The 18,541-nt window shown below is 36.2% G+C and overlaps 1 protein-coding gene across 1 annotated transcript; it reads right to left on the bottom strand.

The window, feature by feature from the left end:
- Nucleotides 1–4,502: 4,502 nt before the first annotated feature.
- LOC148829343 (tetraspanin-8-like) lies at nucleotides 4,503–17,375 on the bottom strand. Its single transcript, XM_088922892.1, has 8 exons — nucleotides 17,181–17,375; nucleotides 10,074–10,136; nucleotides 8,132–8,251; nucleotides 7,196–7,270; nucleotides 6,896–6,991; nucleotides 6,535–6,657; nucleotides 6,019–6,102; nucleotides 4,503–5,336 (listed from the first exon to the last, which is right to left on the bottom strand). The coding sequence occupies exons 1-8, from the start codon at nucleotides 17,235–17,237 to the stop codon at nucleotides 5,268–5,270; spliced, it is 687 nt and encodes a 228-aa protein (XP_088779018.1). The 5' UTR covers nucleotides 17,238–17,375; the 3' UTR covers nucleotides 4,503–5,267.
- Nucleotides 17,376–18,541: the final 1,166 nt, after the last annotated feature.

The raw sequence follows: 18,541 nt of genomic DNA, 5'->3' as shown, positions 1-18,541 counted from the left end.
GCTTTCTCCCACAGTACTGTACATAATGGTAGATTAGCTGGCTTCTAGATAAACTGGCCCTGGTGTGAGTAGGTGTGTATCTTGTCTTGTCTGTTGCTTGCCACGAAAGGCTCTGGCTCCCCATAACCTGTATAGAAAACGGGTGGATGGATAATCTTTAAAAGAATAATAGTGTGAAGAGAAGCAGCATTCTCAGACAAAAGTTTGCTTCTATCATTGATAGCTTCTTAAGGCCAAGCATAACAAGAAAAGAAATTACATTTCTCACAAGACAAGTGACACAATGGGAAGTGGTTTAAAATGATGGGAAACAGAAAAAAGGATTCTCTGATTACTCTGCTCAGTTAGATGCTATCTCCTATGTGGTTTCTTGTTGAAATGATACAGAATGTTTTGTGATGACAATTGCTCTTTTGAACATACTGTTTCACACACAAACAAAGCTTATATTTTCTGAACATTGGTTAGAAACAAAACAGGCTCTAACATATTTGTTTAAACATTCAACAGCCGTCCTTTAGTGTTCCTCCAAAAATTGCACATTTGAATCTCAATAAAAAAAAATCATGTCTGCATCATATGTACTTGTCATTCTATGGCACATAATGTTATCATAACAAAGATATGAGGGCAAGTCCTAATTGGTGCATTGATGTTTTGTGGATTCTTCTGAGGGTTGTGACAGCTCTGGCTTTTAGGTACATATACTTGTTAGTTCATTTCAGTGTAATTAGAATCTTACCAAACTACTGAATTGGTGTTATTTAACAGAAGTTCAGAATGAGGTCAAATTCTGATATTACTCTTCTGCTCTGTTTCCCCCTGGCTGCACACAACTCTTCTTTTCTAGCACACTTCCCTTCATCCCACTGTAGCTCCACTGTTGAAGCTGCCTCCCTGGTTGAGTTCTTGTAGGTGAAGGATGTTGTGACAGTTCTGACATTCAACCCAGTGTACTACTGTATTTCCTTACCCAGGACAGTAGATACCAAGGTATTAAATACACTATCTCTTTATATCCATTAGCTTGTTTCTTCATAATTAGTATTTGGCTGAACTACTGAAAACGTTTCGTTGCAGACGCTGTTCAGGATTTGAAATGCCATAAAGACAAGCTTTGTGGAGCAACTGGGATATTGATTGGTGTTCCTTCTCCCATCTCAGCTGCTGAACGTAGACAGCTAGATCTAGGCAGTATCTTGGTGGTATTGTACACATTCCCCTTCTTAATGATCAACTTCAGTTAAATTCTCTTCACTAAAAAGAATGTTCTATGTTTTTGTTTTGATTATCCACAAAAAATATGCAATTAAAACATAGACCAATAAATCATGTTAGTCTAAGCTAAATGCTTGCATATTTCAGAATACATTAATAATACTGAGCATTTAGCATGTTCATTTAAGTAAAACTATTTACTGTATTGTAATTTCCTTAAGAACCAGAATGAGACCTATCATTCTGTACCATATCATTTTTATTTTTTCATGTTTTTTTTCCCAGGATTTAATAGATTCTATCAGCAACGTTAGGGTTTAACATACAAAGAAAAGAGAGAACTGGCTTTTTGTTTAACTATCCGACCAAATCTAGAAAGATATTTAAACACCTGTTACAACTGTTTGCATTTGGACAAATCAAAATAAAAAAGAATGCAGTAGAAATAAAAATATCAAATACCAGTAAAATAAAAAAAATGATTAAAAATAGCAGTTCTCTTGGGGCTACCTAAGTGCTCATCCAGTAAAGGCATTTGTTAGGATCTACAATAGATGGTCTGAGGTCGAGTCATGTCCTTGGTTAACTTTCACTGGGATTCCTCTAGCAGGAATTTGAAATCTGATATATGTAAGAATAGGTACTGTATTGGTTATTTTTATCATGACTAAAATCAAAAGTACCACCTATCTTTCAGTGTAGGTCATACATTTAAAGCACGGAAATGAAGCTATTCTTTTTGAACTGATTTTTGAAAAACTGATTTTTTTTAAAAGCTTTTTTAACTGATTTCAAAGCAGCAGTGCCTTGTTCTTCACCTTAACCAACAATCTTTCAAACATCGCACTATATAACTGTAATGTTTCCCAGACGCAACTCTGAACTTCTTACTAAATATCCTGACACCTCCCTTATTTATGGATTGCCCATATTTATTTAGATGATGAAACAGATGAGAATACTGAGAATTTAACATAAACACCTGCATCTTCTTAGAACCTGGCTTCATTTAACTTCAGTGTATCCCATCTTAAATTATAGCTATGTTTTGCTACCTGTATGTTATGCTTAGCACTTGTTTTTATTTTATTTTTTATTTTCCCTTGCTGCTTCAGGCATCTGAAAATATAACTTAGATGGTTAATATAGCTTAGGAAGAAAAGTGGGTGTAAGAGGGATCCCCGCACTCCCCAGGTAGTTACATTATCCCATAATGACCTTTCAGTGTTTATTTGAATTATATTCTATACAAAGATCAAAGCAAGTGTTTTTTTAATTGGTTAGTCCCAGGAAAACAAAAGCACTCATACGAACCCAAACCACTCCTCTTCATCTTACAGTGCGAGGAACTAAACCAAAGCCAAATGCAAATGCAAAGAAAGCAAAAGCATGACTCTTCTTTGAGCAGTTAATTAAACGTCCTCCTGCATCCCCTGCTATAACACACCAGGCAACTGAAACACAAGAACTAAAACTAATATCACACAAAATTCTCTTTCATACTTTGCTTCCTCTTCCTTGGTAGCTCAGCTTCCTGTTTATATACCATCACTTGACCAATTGTCTTTCTCTCAACTGGTCAGGTGACTAAGAGAGGCAGGACATTTCCTCAATCTTTTTGGGAATGTAGTTTAGGCCAGAGCTGCCATCCCATCCCATAATTAACATTGTATTAATGTGGATACCTATCATCTTCAGCTTAGGAATTAACGATCTCTTCTTTTTTGTTTTTTGTGCATGATATGATAAAGTTATCTCAAACATATTAGTACTTCCCAGCTCTAAAGGTCACCCCAAGTAATACATCCTAACTCGGGGAAAAAAAAAGAAAAGGTCTATCTGAGTAATAAATGGGAAAGAGATGTTCCTATGAATGTTCTAGAAAGAAAATTGCCCAAAGTTTTAGTAGAACCATGAGGAACTCGAAAAGTTTCCAACACTGTCTAATTTTGTCTTCATTACCACGCATAGGTGTAACTCAAATAGGCTGCATCACAAATACTTCATATATTTATATATATGGTCATGAGTGATTGCTATTAATCTTCATTTTAATTTTATATGTATACTCTGATAAACAGAGCTGTTGTTATGTGAAATCAAAACACTACACTATATTCTGTGAAATGGCAAAAAATATACTGTACATTTTAATATTAATTACTGTAAACAAATGTCCCTGCTTGCACATTACATCCTATTTATTGGATATGCATCTGCAATCCCAGACAACCAAATAACATGGCAATAGCTCAGAAAAGTTGCACTTTAGTACAGAGAGAGATGTTGTGGCCACACAAATTTGTAGATTCCAGGATATGTTGTGTAAACATTCTACACAAGGTGATTACAACCACAATGCTGTCTCACATTAAAACAAAGCTACAGTAATGTTCACTTGCCAGCTTGGGATTCTGTAACACCTCAATTAATAATGTATATGAAACAGCCCCAGGTTACAACCTCTTAAAAAAACAAATACACAATAAATGTGCTACTTGTGTACAAGGTTATGTATGAAATGGATGTAACAAAATTGTACCCTATAAAAAGAGCGTGGAAAGAAATTAAAAATTTCATGCAAAATACATTTAAATTTAATGCACAGTAGAAAAACAGGGAAAAGCACCAATGTGTCAAATATTTGCCCACTGTTTCATGGGAATTCATTCTGAAAGAAAAGTCTTACTGATTTGTATATTTAAATTAAACTCGGCATAGGATTTGAGGAAGAAGGGTGCCTGCTCTGCCATGAGAAAACCCAAAAAGACTGAGGTCTCTTTCAGGGCATAGCCCCCGTCTCATACCCTGTGCTTCCAGAACAGGCTCTGGGTTGTCACATCTTACCAGCAATAAGCGACTTCATGATGAATGTGGATGAGACGTGTGCTGCTCGTCCTTATGAGAGAGTGGGTTTTAAAAGTGGAAGACTTAAAGGGAACGTGGTTACTAAATTAATCACAGTATTTACTACAAGCTCTGTAAATGTCCATACACATAACGTGCATAATATTTAAGGAGATGTGCATATTTTAAATACAATATTTAGTTCCTGTCCATTTTCTGAGTGAATTTAACCCATTTTCAGGAATAGCTTTATCTGTAAAGGGTCATTGCAAGCTGGCTCTCTCGTTTTGCCACAGGGTATGACAGAACAAGCCGAACAACAGCATCACCATGCCACTCTATTTGAGTTATGTATTTATCCGTCTTAAAACATCAGACAGCTTTTAGAATGATGAAACAAAACAGAATGTCTTAAATATAACAGTAAATCAAAAAAATAAAGAATTTCATAGGTTTTATTCATGAAAGGGCCCCCTTGGGTAACAATTTCAGTAAACACTTGTACACTGTTTGGAATTGTTGGTACTGTTTTCCCATATCCTTTATGTAAACGTGCAGCAGAGATTTTATTTCAAAAGCAGTTTATGACGGTGAACGAGAATAGCCGTCATACAGACAAATATAGCACTTTCACATTTCCCTTCCCACATTGAATTAATGGTCTAAATAGCATTTCAATCAAGCCATTTCTCTATGCAGAATATGTCTTTAGGCAGAATATAACTATTGGCAAATGTAAAAAAGAAAGTTTGACAAACAGTCTGCAACTTATTTTGCACAGCAGCCCAGCCAATATCGATCTGTACCAGCTTAAGAGCGAAATCAGGTTTCCTGTTATTCTAAATCACCTGGCTCTGACAGAATCACTTAAAAACAATTAAATGAAAAAATCTATGAAAAATGCATTTGCTTAATGCTTCCTAAAACATAATTCTTCTCTCATCACAACCTCTTTTGTTATTCCTTTATTAATTGTTAGGACCAAAAACACAGTAATTCCAAATCACAAAATACCAGAAACATACTGTATATGTGTGGTGCTACAGAAAAGCAAGAATGAAAATTCACATATTTGAAAAGATTACAAACCATTTAAAATCAAAATCAAGTAATTCAATGGAATTGAAAAAAGTATAACAGGGAATATAATAGAATCCCACTTCCATTAAAACTATCTTCGGATGACAACATCTTCCACATTTTCAAGTTGTGCTCGCCTCTTTCTTGCCAATCTGACAGAAAAGGATCATCGAGAATGCCATGCCAAAGATCTGAAGATAAAATAACAAATAAGAAAAAAAATGTAATAATCAAAGCATTAAAAAATAAAATTAAAGTTCTATAATACCATACAGTACATTTACATAATGCTGGGCGATAATTCGATAACGATAATTATCACGATATACTTTTCCTTGATATAATTTTAACAAAAGTTCGATAAATGTTCGATATATATGTTTATGCTTTGCGCATGCGCACAAAATATTGCGCGAGTGCGCGTGCGTGTTGCAGACCGGGCAGCTAACGTGGTGTTGTTTAGCCACATGGTGGTGGCTGACAGGATTGTAGTTAGAGTGGAGAAATGAAAATCTGCCTTTAAACATGAAAGAAAAAATGATTTGACATTTATCGTGATAATTATCGATATCGACTGATATGAAAATTTTTATCGTGATAATGTTTTTGGCCAGATCGCTCAGCCCTACATTTACATTATGAAAACAACTGGAACTTTTTGGGTGAATAATTTTAGCTTTGTTTGTTCTCAAATCTTTAACTTCTGAATGAACATTTCTTCTGATTTATCAACACACAACTGAATTATTTTAAAAGATTTCAATGAGGGATTTATCCATTGTGCTTTTAGATTATGTGTCATCTGCAGAGCTCGAATTCCCCGTTTTACTCTTACAAATCCCAAGTGATGAGTAACTATAAAATGCCTCTTACCATGAGGACTGCTATCGCAAAGGCTATGCCAATCACAACAGTCATGTGTTTCTTCATGATGTCACCCACAACTGTGACACAAGGCTATGGAAGCAAAAATAAACATTTACTGTGGTTACATTACAGAATAATGTTTACACTGTTCATCTTCATTTGAGAATGTCTACAAACATTTAAAACATCTCCCAACAACAAAACTCTGATTATGTCAATTTTAAAATTGTCTTAAAAGAAGGTATGCTATTGTGCTATTAAAGATAATGGATAGACCTCAACGGACCAAAGATTTTGTAAGTAACTGATTTGAATAAAGCAAACGATGAGAGACACAAACTCAAAGTACTGCTAGACCTTATCAGGTCATGCCAGGACAGCGGACTGTCTTGTATTGGGATTCGAATTTTGCTGGGAACTGATATGTTGCACAAAAACATTTGATTGACTTGTGGGTTTAGAGCACAGTGACTTTCACGACGGTACATGCTAGGAATGCCACATGATATTTGCTGCCCCTACCGTTTGGTACACCAGTTGGGTCCCCATTTTCACACATGCTGCTGAGGTGTCGGTGCAGTTGCACGAGGTGGGAATACTACTACCCCAGTCGTTCGGACCATTGATCAATCCACAGCATTTGCTCTTCAGTAAAAGGGAAACGAAAGAAATTAAGAAGTGTCAAGACAAAAGTGAAACATCCCTGAAAGAAGCCAGCTGTCGTTGTGAAGGCAGTTTGCATGGTTGTACTGTCTAGGGAGCCACAAAAGTTTATTAGTTGATAAAAAGGATTATTACACTGGAGCAAATGTCTTCACATAGTGTGACTGTATATACAATACTGACAGCACAGGGATATTTTTATTTCATCTTTTAATTTTACCTTTTTTTCTAGGAGCTGAAGATCTGATTGCACATCTTGTGGTTGACTTGACAAAGGAAGCATTTTTTCCAAATTTTCTTTGATCCAATCTTTAACCTGAAGCACAAGGGGAAGAACAGACCTGTAAACCTGTAGGACAGTACTGTCTTTGAGTTGTGGACCTGGATGTTGCGTCTACATTAATGGAGACATCAGGGGTGATGTCACAGAGATCACTGGAGTGTGAACTGTATTCGTTAGAAAGAGCTGCAGTCTGTCTACAAAGTACTGTATATAATTCACTGAACTGGTCTTACTTACTTTGTCTTCACCTACAGCTCCAAGGATTCCAGCTGCCAACAGGAGGATAAATATGAGGAGCAGCCCAATGAAAAACTTAAACAGAGAAAGATTAAATTTAGACTGTGTTCCACACAGTAAGGGTACAAACACAGCAGGTGACGGCATTCATATCTGATTTGCGTTTTCTTTCACTTGTTGTTCAATTATTACACACAAGTTTTTGTTGATGGCTCAGATTTCTGTGCGATTTAATATATAGCCATTCAATAAAACACCTTCCCAGCAGGTCTATGTGATGATTCCAGCACCAGCATATTGATACTGAACACACCAGATTTGTGCAAAGTGGAATAATGTACACTTCATACTAAGCATCTTCGAAGAAATGTCTTCTTTTGGTCAAAACATTCATTCAGTTATTTAGCTATAATATCAAATAATCTTAGTGGACACCACAACTGAAAATGTAATGTTAAATGCGAAATGCAGCATCAAAAAATAATGCTGATAAAAATAAGTACATCATCTCCATGTTTAGTAAGGCAAAAATTAAGTTAAGATTATTCAAATTAGATCATTATGGGTTGGAGTCTTAAAGTTCAGTTCAAAACTAACTTCTAATAAAAAGTGCCAAATTTATAGTTGTTTAAAAAATGGATATAGAAGGTTATAGTGTAGAGATAAATTCTTGATTGACAGTATGAGTCACTGGATAAATCGAGTGTGAAACAAATCCATTTAGAATTAAAAATAATCTTTTGCAATCCTAGCTTAAAGCAATCACATAACTAAGAATAAAAAGTTAAGTATGTGAAATTCAACATTGACATCAATGAAGTGAAAATTTCCCAAGTGGTTATTACACGAACGCCATTCACCCACCTATTCTACTGTGGTACTGTGGGAACAATGCAGTTAGAAGAAGCCACAATGGAAAAAAGCCAAGCCACGTACCAGCAGAAGCATGCATCTGCTCTCTCGAACTGCACCACAACATCCCAGGAACCCAAGCATCATGACGATGACCCCAATAGCAATCAGTAGATCTATCCCAGGAACAGCCTGCTCGGTAAGCTAGAGAAAGAGAAGGATATAGAAGGATTAATCAAGCCTAGAGCTCTTTTCACACAACTTCAGGTACCTTTTGCAGCTGCAGCTTATAGTCTGATCACATCGGGTCTCAGAAGACAAGTAAAGTCCTGGTCTGTGCTGGGAAACCTTTAAAGTAAACCTGGTTGGAGCTGTTAATGGTATCAGTAAAGCAGTAGGTGGTACTCTTTCCTCTGAACCAACATTTTCAAACCAATGCCCTGGTATGGTGACCAAGGACTCTTTAGGAGGTATTGTCCTTCGGAGGAAATATTAAAATGAGTTCCTGGCTACTTGGACATTCAAAACCTCATGGTGCCATTTGTAAGAGTAGGGATGTTAACCCCAGAACCCCTTTAACATGCACTCTGCATTTGTACAATCTGGCCTCTATTAATTTTCTCCTTAATTCAATTGATGAAGCAATTCCTTGCTATTCTACATTATCTACTATGTGGGGGGGGGGGGGCTGCTGATACATAATGACTGCTATGTGCCTACCAAGTGGTGTTGCACTTCAGAGCTGAATGAAGTAGGTCCCCTCCTATTCCTTTCTCCTATTCTATTCCTTTGGGATCCTTTAGTGACCTGACAGAGTGTTGCAGATCTCTGGTGATCTGGCCGCATGAATTCTTGTTTGGTTTCAGGATTTGTTATTTTATGTTTCTGCTGTAAAGGACTAATTTCCAATGAGTCATGAATAAATTGCTTTGATAATGTCAATACTTTTTTCATAAATATACTAAACTACCCTTATTGAATATTTCCATACAGCTAGTGCAGTAGAATGCCCCATGTCTGCTATCACAGATTAGAAGATGAAACTTGTATTTGCACAGAAGAAGAGTGTATATGTCGGATATCTTCATCTTTTCAAATGAAAATGGCTTTACACATAAACAGAATAAAAACGACTGGACTGTGGAAACCACTTATGTGCATAATGGGACATGTGATTCCTGCATCACTATGGTGCGTCTGCCATGAAGTCTATGGTTGAATGAATGCTGCATTCTACACTGATTCTTCTAATTCATACAATACATGACCCACCTTGGCGTGTCTATGAACTGCTACGAAGGTAGAGGAAGACCGGTCATTAATTCTATGGAGCTTGTGGTCCTTACCCTTGTCCCTAAAAACTTTTTGGGTTTTCTCACAACTCTACCTTCACAAATTACCCCTATTAATCAATCAGTTACACATAATGTTGTTCTGTGTGATGCAGAGTAGCACTAGTGCAAATGAACCGATGAAATGTCTTCACAAAAACATCTCTTCATGTAGATGTCAGACATCTGTGGACCCCAGCTGAAACTTTTCAATGCAATTTGTATGTTGAAGGGCTCAGCAAACCAAGGAGAATGATTTAAAAACCGAGGCACGCGAGTGAAAACAAACAAAAAAAGAGATAGATTATAAAAGAATGGAAAAGTTAAAAAAAATTCAGACTGAAAGAGGACAACTACAAAATTTTCCGCCAAATGAAGAAAAAAGTACCTACTGTATAAACACTGTTTTGCTTTTTCCTGGTTCACAACAGTTGTATTTTCAGTTGTGCTTAATGCTTGATTTTTCTGTTTCACTAGCTGTATGTTTAAAGAACATACAATAGCAAATGTATGCAAACATTTGCCAATTCAACGATTGTCACCATTAAGATCTGAGTTCAGAATTATTTCAATATAATTATTGGGAAATTGTGATTTTTAGCATGTAAAGATTACCATTTAAATCTTCAGCATTTTAAAGATTACCTCTTTAAAAAAAGACAGCAAAACAACAAACACTTCATCAATTGCTGTACCTTGTTAGAATCCTTGGTCACACGGAGCCATATTCCGACTCCAAGTAAGATACAGCCACTTATCTGAAAGAAAGAATTCAAAAACACCTTCATGTACACAGTACTGACCTACTTTTTTTCTGTGATTCAAGGTGGATCACCATAACAGTTCAATTATAGTTCATGAGATGACTGAGGCATCCAATGCTCAAACAATCATTAACATATTTAGTTATACATCACTTCATAATATTTAGGTTTTCCCCTAATAGAATAAAATGTTTGGGAATACACTTGGCAGACTTTGAAAACAAAAAAACAAACATGTATAGTTATATACCATGCAAAATACTGTATAGTAAATATAGTGAAACCTATTTCAAACCTATTTTAACAAAAATCACAATCAACAGTTATACTGCAAGTAAAATTAAACTTCTTGTTTTAGTAGGTACACTGATATTTTATTTAACAGACTTGGCATAGACAAATTTATTACATTGATTAACATTGGGGTCTGCTGTGAATACTACCATCTTGTAGTGTGTGACCACCACTGGAAGGAATACAAGCTGTCCAACAGCAGTGCATGCTTTACACCAGATTGTAGATGCTGCTTTGTAGGATTCTGTCCCATTATTCTTGTAGAGTCTGGACAGGTATGCATCTGTTTACTGGTCTCTGAGCCATAGGTGCCAAATGTTCTCATTGCTCATCTTACACATGTTCAATGGGGTTCAAGCCCTGCAAGTACGGTATTAATGGTGTAACTTTCAAGACAGCTAGAGTAACATGAGCTGCATGATGACATGCTCTATCATGGGGAAAGTGGTTACATCAGGAGGAGCCCACAGGAAGGGCAGTAACTGAGGTCCCAGGACCTGATCTCTGTAGTGCCATGCATTCGGATTACCAGCCACTACATGTGGAGCTCAGTAAGCTCTAGATACTCCTTCCCAGGCCATCACGCATCAACTGGTCTGTTGTACACAACTATAAGAGAGTTACAGTCAATCCACACTCACCGACATCTTGGAGGGTGGTCTGTAGTAAACCTTGATTCTTGATACTGTATATGTGATATACTGATGGCATATACTGTAGGTACCTTTCTGTGATTTTCTTCATTTTCCATAAGCTTGACGTTCCACAAGTTAAATCTCCTCACCTGTGCCCAGTAAGCTCTCTCCATAATGAGGCGATTTAATGTTTTTACAAAGAGTGCTTAGTCAATGCCATTCAAGTGCATACCAGTCAGTCATTACTGACAAATTAAAACAAAATGTCCAAAAAAAATCTCACAATAAATAAATCTCAATATCTCATCATGGATACCATCGCAACACAAACAAGCCTAAATAAAGTGGTAAGTTTCTACTGACAGAGAGGTTTTGGAGCATATATTTACTATATACTGAGCATCATCACCTTTGTAAATAGGAGATTTTTTATCATGTTTTTACTAAAACATTTTTTTAATGTTTTTTAAACCAAAATCTTTACGATTAACTTTAACTACAATAGGTTGTGTCTCTGAATACACTTAATTTACAAGTAATTAAAACTACTACTGAACGTTTAACTGTTACTAAGAAAAATGGACAGAAACAACAATTGTTGTCCATAATAGTACAATATCTCCATCTAGTGGTAAAATCTTTTTTTCACCGAAATACTGTATACTCTTTCTGTGCAAATGAAATCTACTGTATAACACCAATAATTGTATTGAGAGCTAAAATGCTTACTGGTGAGTATACTTGTGCCTCAAGCCTCAGACACTCATTAGACTTTTTCCAATCTACTCTCCTTCTTGATGGGTGATGTCAATTAGTTGGTTTTATAGTAACACCATGGTCACCATAGAGCATCACTGCCATTTAATGAGCCTCATTAACATTTAAAATTGAAAACTGGTGAATACTGAAAGCTCGTGTTACAAAAGATGAAATGTGATCTGAGCACCTTCTTCATGCTCACTTTATAATTTATTGTCAACACAGCATGAAGACATGCTTCATAATCACTGCAACACAACAATACATTGTGTGTGAATGTAACAATATGCAAGATATAACCAGTATCAAGAATAGTATTAAATATCATTTTATTTTAAAGCGCTCTTTTCTGTATAATCATGTACAGTACATGTATAAGGAATATTAATTCTGGGTTTTTTTTTCCGGTGGAATACCTCTATTGTTTAGGGTAGGAGAAAAAGAAAACAGGTTTCCAATTACTGTAGCTGCATTTTAATTCTAAAAACTATAAAAGGCCTCTTTTGAGCCATGGACTCTAAATACTTCCAGTCTATAGAGTGCCCGGCTCAATCAGCCAATCTTTTCCTTCAGAATGGGCTGTCGTAATGGTATTAGTATACAGACAAGTTATTGTGAGACCTCCTGTACTGTATATCTCAAGTTCTTCAAGAAGATCATAAGTTCCTGTGACCCCAGTAGCTTTAACCAATTACTATTTATCAGTGAAAGATGAATGAAGCTCGATCTCTTCACAATCATGTAGTTAGAGGAATCACAGAGCCTACTTCCATTATTTTAGCCTGCTCACAGGGCACAAAGATCTGTTCATATGGACAGACCAACTGACGTGAAAAATTGGATATGAAGGAAATGGCTTTTCAGTTTTTTTACTGCAGACGCATTTACTGATATGACTCACTCCCGCCCACACAAGCATTCCTAAACATATTTACCGTTTTTACCAGATCAGATCTTATGTCCATTTCGGCTCCATAATAAAGTATGAATTATTTACTTATACCTATGTACACATTTCACATATTTAATTTTGTTGAACTTCATACTGTATGACACTGGTAAAGTTTACACATATACAGGATCTGGCTTGTTTGTCAAAAGGACCATTATACAACTTCCATTTCACAAATGCACTGCCTATTTTCGTTAGAACTGTTTCCATAACTTATAGTAAACTTCCTACAGCAAAAAAAAATTACATGAACATTAAACAAAATCAGTTGCTAAGTTTTATCTGATGTCAGATACTTTTCACATTTTCTTTCCCTTATTTTGTTAATAAATTATTAAGTTGCATTGTCAGAAAAAAATGACTCTTGACAAAACATTACTATAAATACTAGCCCCTGCTCTAGGCGTGACAACTGTGTGAATTGTTCTACATTTTTACTCAGTTTAAGCCTCACTGATAAGGAGCATCCATCCATTCTCCAAGTGCTTCTACAGGGTTGAGTAGGAGCCAGAGCCTATCCCAGCAAACAACCGGGTAAAGACAAGGTACGCTCTGGACAGTCCATCATAGGGCAGACAGATGCACACACTCACACAAGAGCCAGTTTTCCAAGAATCCAATTAACCTACCAGAGAAAACTGGAGAACCTGGAGGAAACCCACATGAACATAGGGAGAACATACAAAGTCCACAGAGATAGCACTCCAGGAACTGAACCCAACATTCCAGCAATACGAACCACTTCACCAACACACCACCCGGATAAGGACCACTCTCTCCTATATCCTACAACGGATTTTCACAGCACAAGGAGGTAAACGAGCCAGATTTCAGATTATCAGATTTTTAAAACTGAAATGTCTTCCAGTTTTCAAATAACTACTGATCTCCCTAGCACAGTGTGGTATTCTAAGCTCATGTACAGTATGAAGACTAATAACCTGAAATTATGGGAGCACTTAATCACAAAATATGCACCAGCTACCTTTTATTAAACTGATATTTAAATTCAATACAAAATGGATCATATGTACTATATAGTGACAAGTTGAATTTAATACATTTCAACAAGAACAGTTTTAAACTCCTGTCCTGACTCTGTCTCCAAGAAAAAGGATTCATAAATACTTGAGTTATACTGTTTACCTTCACTGTGTGAAATGTTAAGGCTAACCCTTTTTCTTAGGATAAATTCTTACAACAGAACCAAACTATGTTTTTGAAACATTTTATATTCATGTACAATTTTTGGAGTATATTTTTAAGACTGGTTTTCCCACAACTAATAACAGTCATTATTCCTGGTTCACTACTTCATAATTAATTAGACTATGGACATACAGTATATTCCCCTGGTATGAAAAGATGATTCTTCAGTATAGATGGATCTTTTAAATCTGGACAATACGGCCTGAAAGGAAAGGCATTACTGATTTGACCCTGTGCTTTACCATTAGCTAACTGTGACTGGGTTTCCCAGACAGCTCAGGGTTTTGTGTCCTTTAGTTAGTTTGAGATTACCTCGATTTGTCAAGAGATTGTAACTCCCTTGACTGTTTGGTTAACTATGAGCTTACAGTGACAGTAGCGAAAGGTTCACCACTCCTTCAGTCACACAGCACTGCACAGCTTGAGAATATCATGTTACATACTGTATCACTGGGCTAACCTGTTTCTCTGGGCTGGCATGTCAGTGGACTGCCTTGTACTGGACCTCTACAGTACAGGGGAATGATCAGTCTGGGATTTCAAACTGGGTGGGGATAAGAGAATATACATTTTCAATTCCAATATTCAAATGAAAAGTTATTTAATGCTTTTTCAGTTGCCTGAAAATAAGTACTCCTGGAAAAGAGAATGTTTCTTCCAGACCTCCAAGATAAGCACAGGACCTTTAAAATAAAGTTTCCTGATCTGCATAAGGTTTACGATTGGTCTTTTCTTTCCCTTCATGAAGACATGACCCATCCATAGGACTCGGAATACCTGAAATGCAGCATTGCTACAACATGAGTAATGCATACTGTACCTTTACCTTTACCTTTACTGCCACCACACAAGCTCTGACAAGATCAACATACTATAGACTGAAAGCAAGGAAAATTACAAGTTGTTTTGGTTCAATGAAATGACGTGAATTGTCAAAAAACAGTTCTGACCAGGGTTGATCCTATTCTGATCCAGAAGGGCCGGCTTTCAAATGCACAGATGTCTGCTATGGCCAGGGTACTTTAAAGCACCTAGACTACAGTTTGAACACCTTCAACAACCCTCTCCCTCCACACCTGTTTCAATAGATCTGACAAATAAGACACCAGTAGGTGGGGTTTGTCATATTCTTCCTTTCCTCATAACAAAAAAAACTGGAAAATAAACAGCTACTGTATACCGTGAAAACAGTGTGTTGTGCACAGTGCGAGCCCAGATCTCTTTGAGAATTTTCTTCCATGCTGAACTAAAAAACTGAACTGAACTAAAAATAAAGAGGGCAGGTGGTTGTTTTTTTCAATCAACCACCTGCCCCTTCCCCCCCACCAAAAGGAACAAAAGATTTATAGACATAGCAAAAGAACAAACTGCAGGTGTGGTGTCTTCACTTTTTAATGTTAAAGACAGTGTAAATTCATCTATATTTGTTTGCAAACCTTCTAAATTTAGAAATAAAGTTGTCAATTTTTATTTACTCAAAGAAACCCTACTATACATTCCTGTGGTTACCATTTCTTATGACCACCCTGTATAAAAACAGTATCAGATACTTCAATATTTTTAATAACATTTAATACATTTTGCATACTGTATGAAGGTGCTAAAATGAGTCACACTGTTTTTATTTCTAAAGAAATCGAATCTCCCCCATGAGGGACACGTCTGGACTAATATTTACAGTACCAATAGTTTTTCAACTTGCACCAAATTGTTAACATCTCAAACTTAATGCCACACCAAATGAGTCTTAAAATAACCCGCACTAAAAATGATATTCACTTTGAACTGAAACAGATGGATTTTCATGAGAAATATTAGACTTCGCATTTTTTAGTAGAATTACAATGTGAAATGTGAGTTTGTTTCAATGAACAGAAATGTTTTAAGGTCTGCTCCAGTGCTAGATTGAGCTACACAAAGTTCCTGATCAACAAGTTTTAAAAATGGTCTTTTCAAATTAAGATGCACTCCCCAGGCCAAAGGACAATTTGAAAACTACTGGTCTGGGCTACAGGTTTAGGGGAGATGGAGACCAAGACACTCGGCAGAGTGTAGAACAGGAGTAGAGTTCCATAATCTTTAAAAAAACAATTCAGATAATGCACTACTGTAGTTAATAGTGTTACACTTAACAAGAGTTCTGTATGTACAGTAGCAAGGGTCTAATTTCTAAACCCATTTTAAGGAGAGGTACTGTATACTGTACATCTAATGAAATATTTAGTGAGCCAATATTTTACAAGTTATATGCTGCAATCTCAAATGTATTAAAATGATTAAAATGTATGAAAATGACACCAAGTTTTTTTCTTATCCTGATGATTTCAGCCCTTGCCCATATTGAAACCAAATATCCTTTTCTGAAAGTTCGAAACCTTGGAGTTATTTTTGAACCAAAAATATGTGAATGGTCAACTTGTGTAGGAGGGAGGGCAGTTTTTTTTTAATGAACGGTGTTACCCTATGTCATAAGATTGTGCGATAGAAAGAACATTAACGGAGTAGCTAACTTTCCCTCCACCAACCAGCACCCGCACATCTGAACTCTATTTACTCTTTCCATCCATCCGTATTCTAAACACTTTATTCAATACAGGGTCGCAGGGGAGCACAGCCCATTCTGGCAAGCTTCACTATTTCTATAACTGCCAAATCCCTAATACTGTAATACACAGCATTGTATAACACCGTAGGTCTGTATAACAAAGTGGTCGATTAAGCACGAGCATTCATTTTTCTTCACTTAGCACTCTAATCCTCTAACAATTTCCTGCGATTGTGGTATACGTGGAATAAACCAGTACTGGCCTTGCAGTTCCCACAAAGTGCTGTACCACTGCCATGACTATGGAAAACCCAGACTGCTGTACAACATACTGTATGATGGGAACAGTACCACCAGCAATGCTTTACACATATACAGAACACAGTGTACAAACTGATAACGGTTCCTTTGCCTATTATTTATCACCATACCAGTATTTTCATTTTAAAGTGAGCAAGCCATAATAAATTGGAGAAAACGTCTACAACAATCGAGACATCAGGGGGGAAAAAACCCCAACTTAATGAATTTTGTTTTTATGGACTTTAAGGCAATCAACATAATGACGTGGTATGAACGAGAACAAAGCAATAACGATATTAATACGAAACGTGCTATACAATTAAAACACAAAAAGGACTTACCCAAAATAGAAAATTGAACAGGAACAGAGAATACTTGATGAACTTGTTGACTGCCATTTTTTTATTTAAAGATACAACACCGTAAAACCTGCAAACTTTTCAGACGCAGTTTGTTCGGCTGTCAGGTCACGTAAGAAAAAACGTGCGATGCTTATCACAACTGCTTTGTAGCTTGACTACAAGAGGGTGTGGGGCAATGCGGAGTTTTTAAACTACTTCCTGGAAAGGTGAAGCGCAGAAAGGTGTTCCCGAGAGGTGCGCAGTAATGAAATAATGACAATAATCGAATGCTGCTTTCCTGAGACCATTTTAAAAATCCCTTTAACTTTGCTAACCAGTCTTTAAAAAAATAATCTTTTAAATAAGGTGACATTTAATTGATCTCGGCGTGCAAATTCCAATTCTTTTTAGCAAGTTGAAGAACATTTTAAAACGGGCATTAAATGGGATTGTGCGACTCACAAGGTATAGTCATGAGAATCCGTAGACTTTTCAAATTAAAATAAATAAGCCTCTTTATTTTTTTAGTTCCAGGCATTTTTTGCTTGTACAAATTACTTTTACTGATAATGTGCATCGTACATCTTGCTGTAGTTAGAATAGTAACATTTTAAGCAACTTACAGTAAAATAAATACAATAAAAAATACATACTATTTTAGCTATAATATATATTTCCTATGAATGGAAAAAGGGTCTTCAAGCCCTGGGTATTTCGCTTGTATAAAGCACTATCAATATAATCCCAGTAATTGTAGCATGCTTAATAATTGAACAGAAATATTTGATCAGACTTCTAATTCCGCATTAATTTGATCACCTCATTGTTATTTCGTTAAGTCTCTTAAAAAGGCTCCCGCAACAGAAGTGGTCGATTTTCTTTTTTCAACAACATACAGTAAGAATGTCTAGAAGCGAGAAGAGGCCATTCAGCGTTGACGGAAGCAAACAGGCTCAAAGATTCCGCTGAAAAACAAAACGGGATAGTAAGAAAATAATACAAACAGAATCTTAGGATACATTTAAAGATTGTAAATAGAATGATTTTAAGAATAAAAAAAAAACGTGGAACCAGCTATACAGTAGTTCTAGACTAAAAGGAATATCCAAGACCAACAGGTTAAAAGAACTTTTTAGTCTTTGAACGGAAATTGCTATGGCAAACTCATTCATTTATTCACAATAATCTGCTAAAAGCACTGGCCTTCCTTTAAACCATCATATTGAGCGTGGTAGATTTTTTTCAGTCTCCGTTTATTAAAAAACCCAATACAACAACACCGTGCACACCTTTTTATACCACACTAATTAACCCTCATGTAAGTTTGCAATTTCCATTCAATCACGCATCAAATAACTGAC

Source organism: Atractosteus spatula, chromosome 8, assembly GCF_055471065.1.
Source record: "Atractosteus spatula isolate fAtrSpa1 chromosome 8, fAtrSpa1.hap1, whole genome shotgun sequence".
In the NCBI taxonomy this organism is placed as follows: Eukaryota; Metazoa; Chordata; class Actinopteri; order Semionotiformes; family Lepisosteidae; genus Atractosteus; species Atractosteus spatula.
Note: the sequence above shows the minus strand (reverse complement) of the source record. Positions and strands in the feature narration are given on the sequence as shown.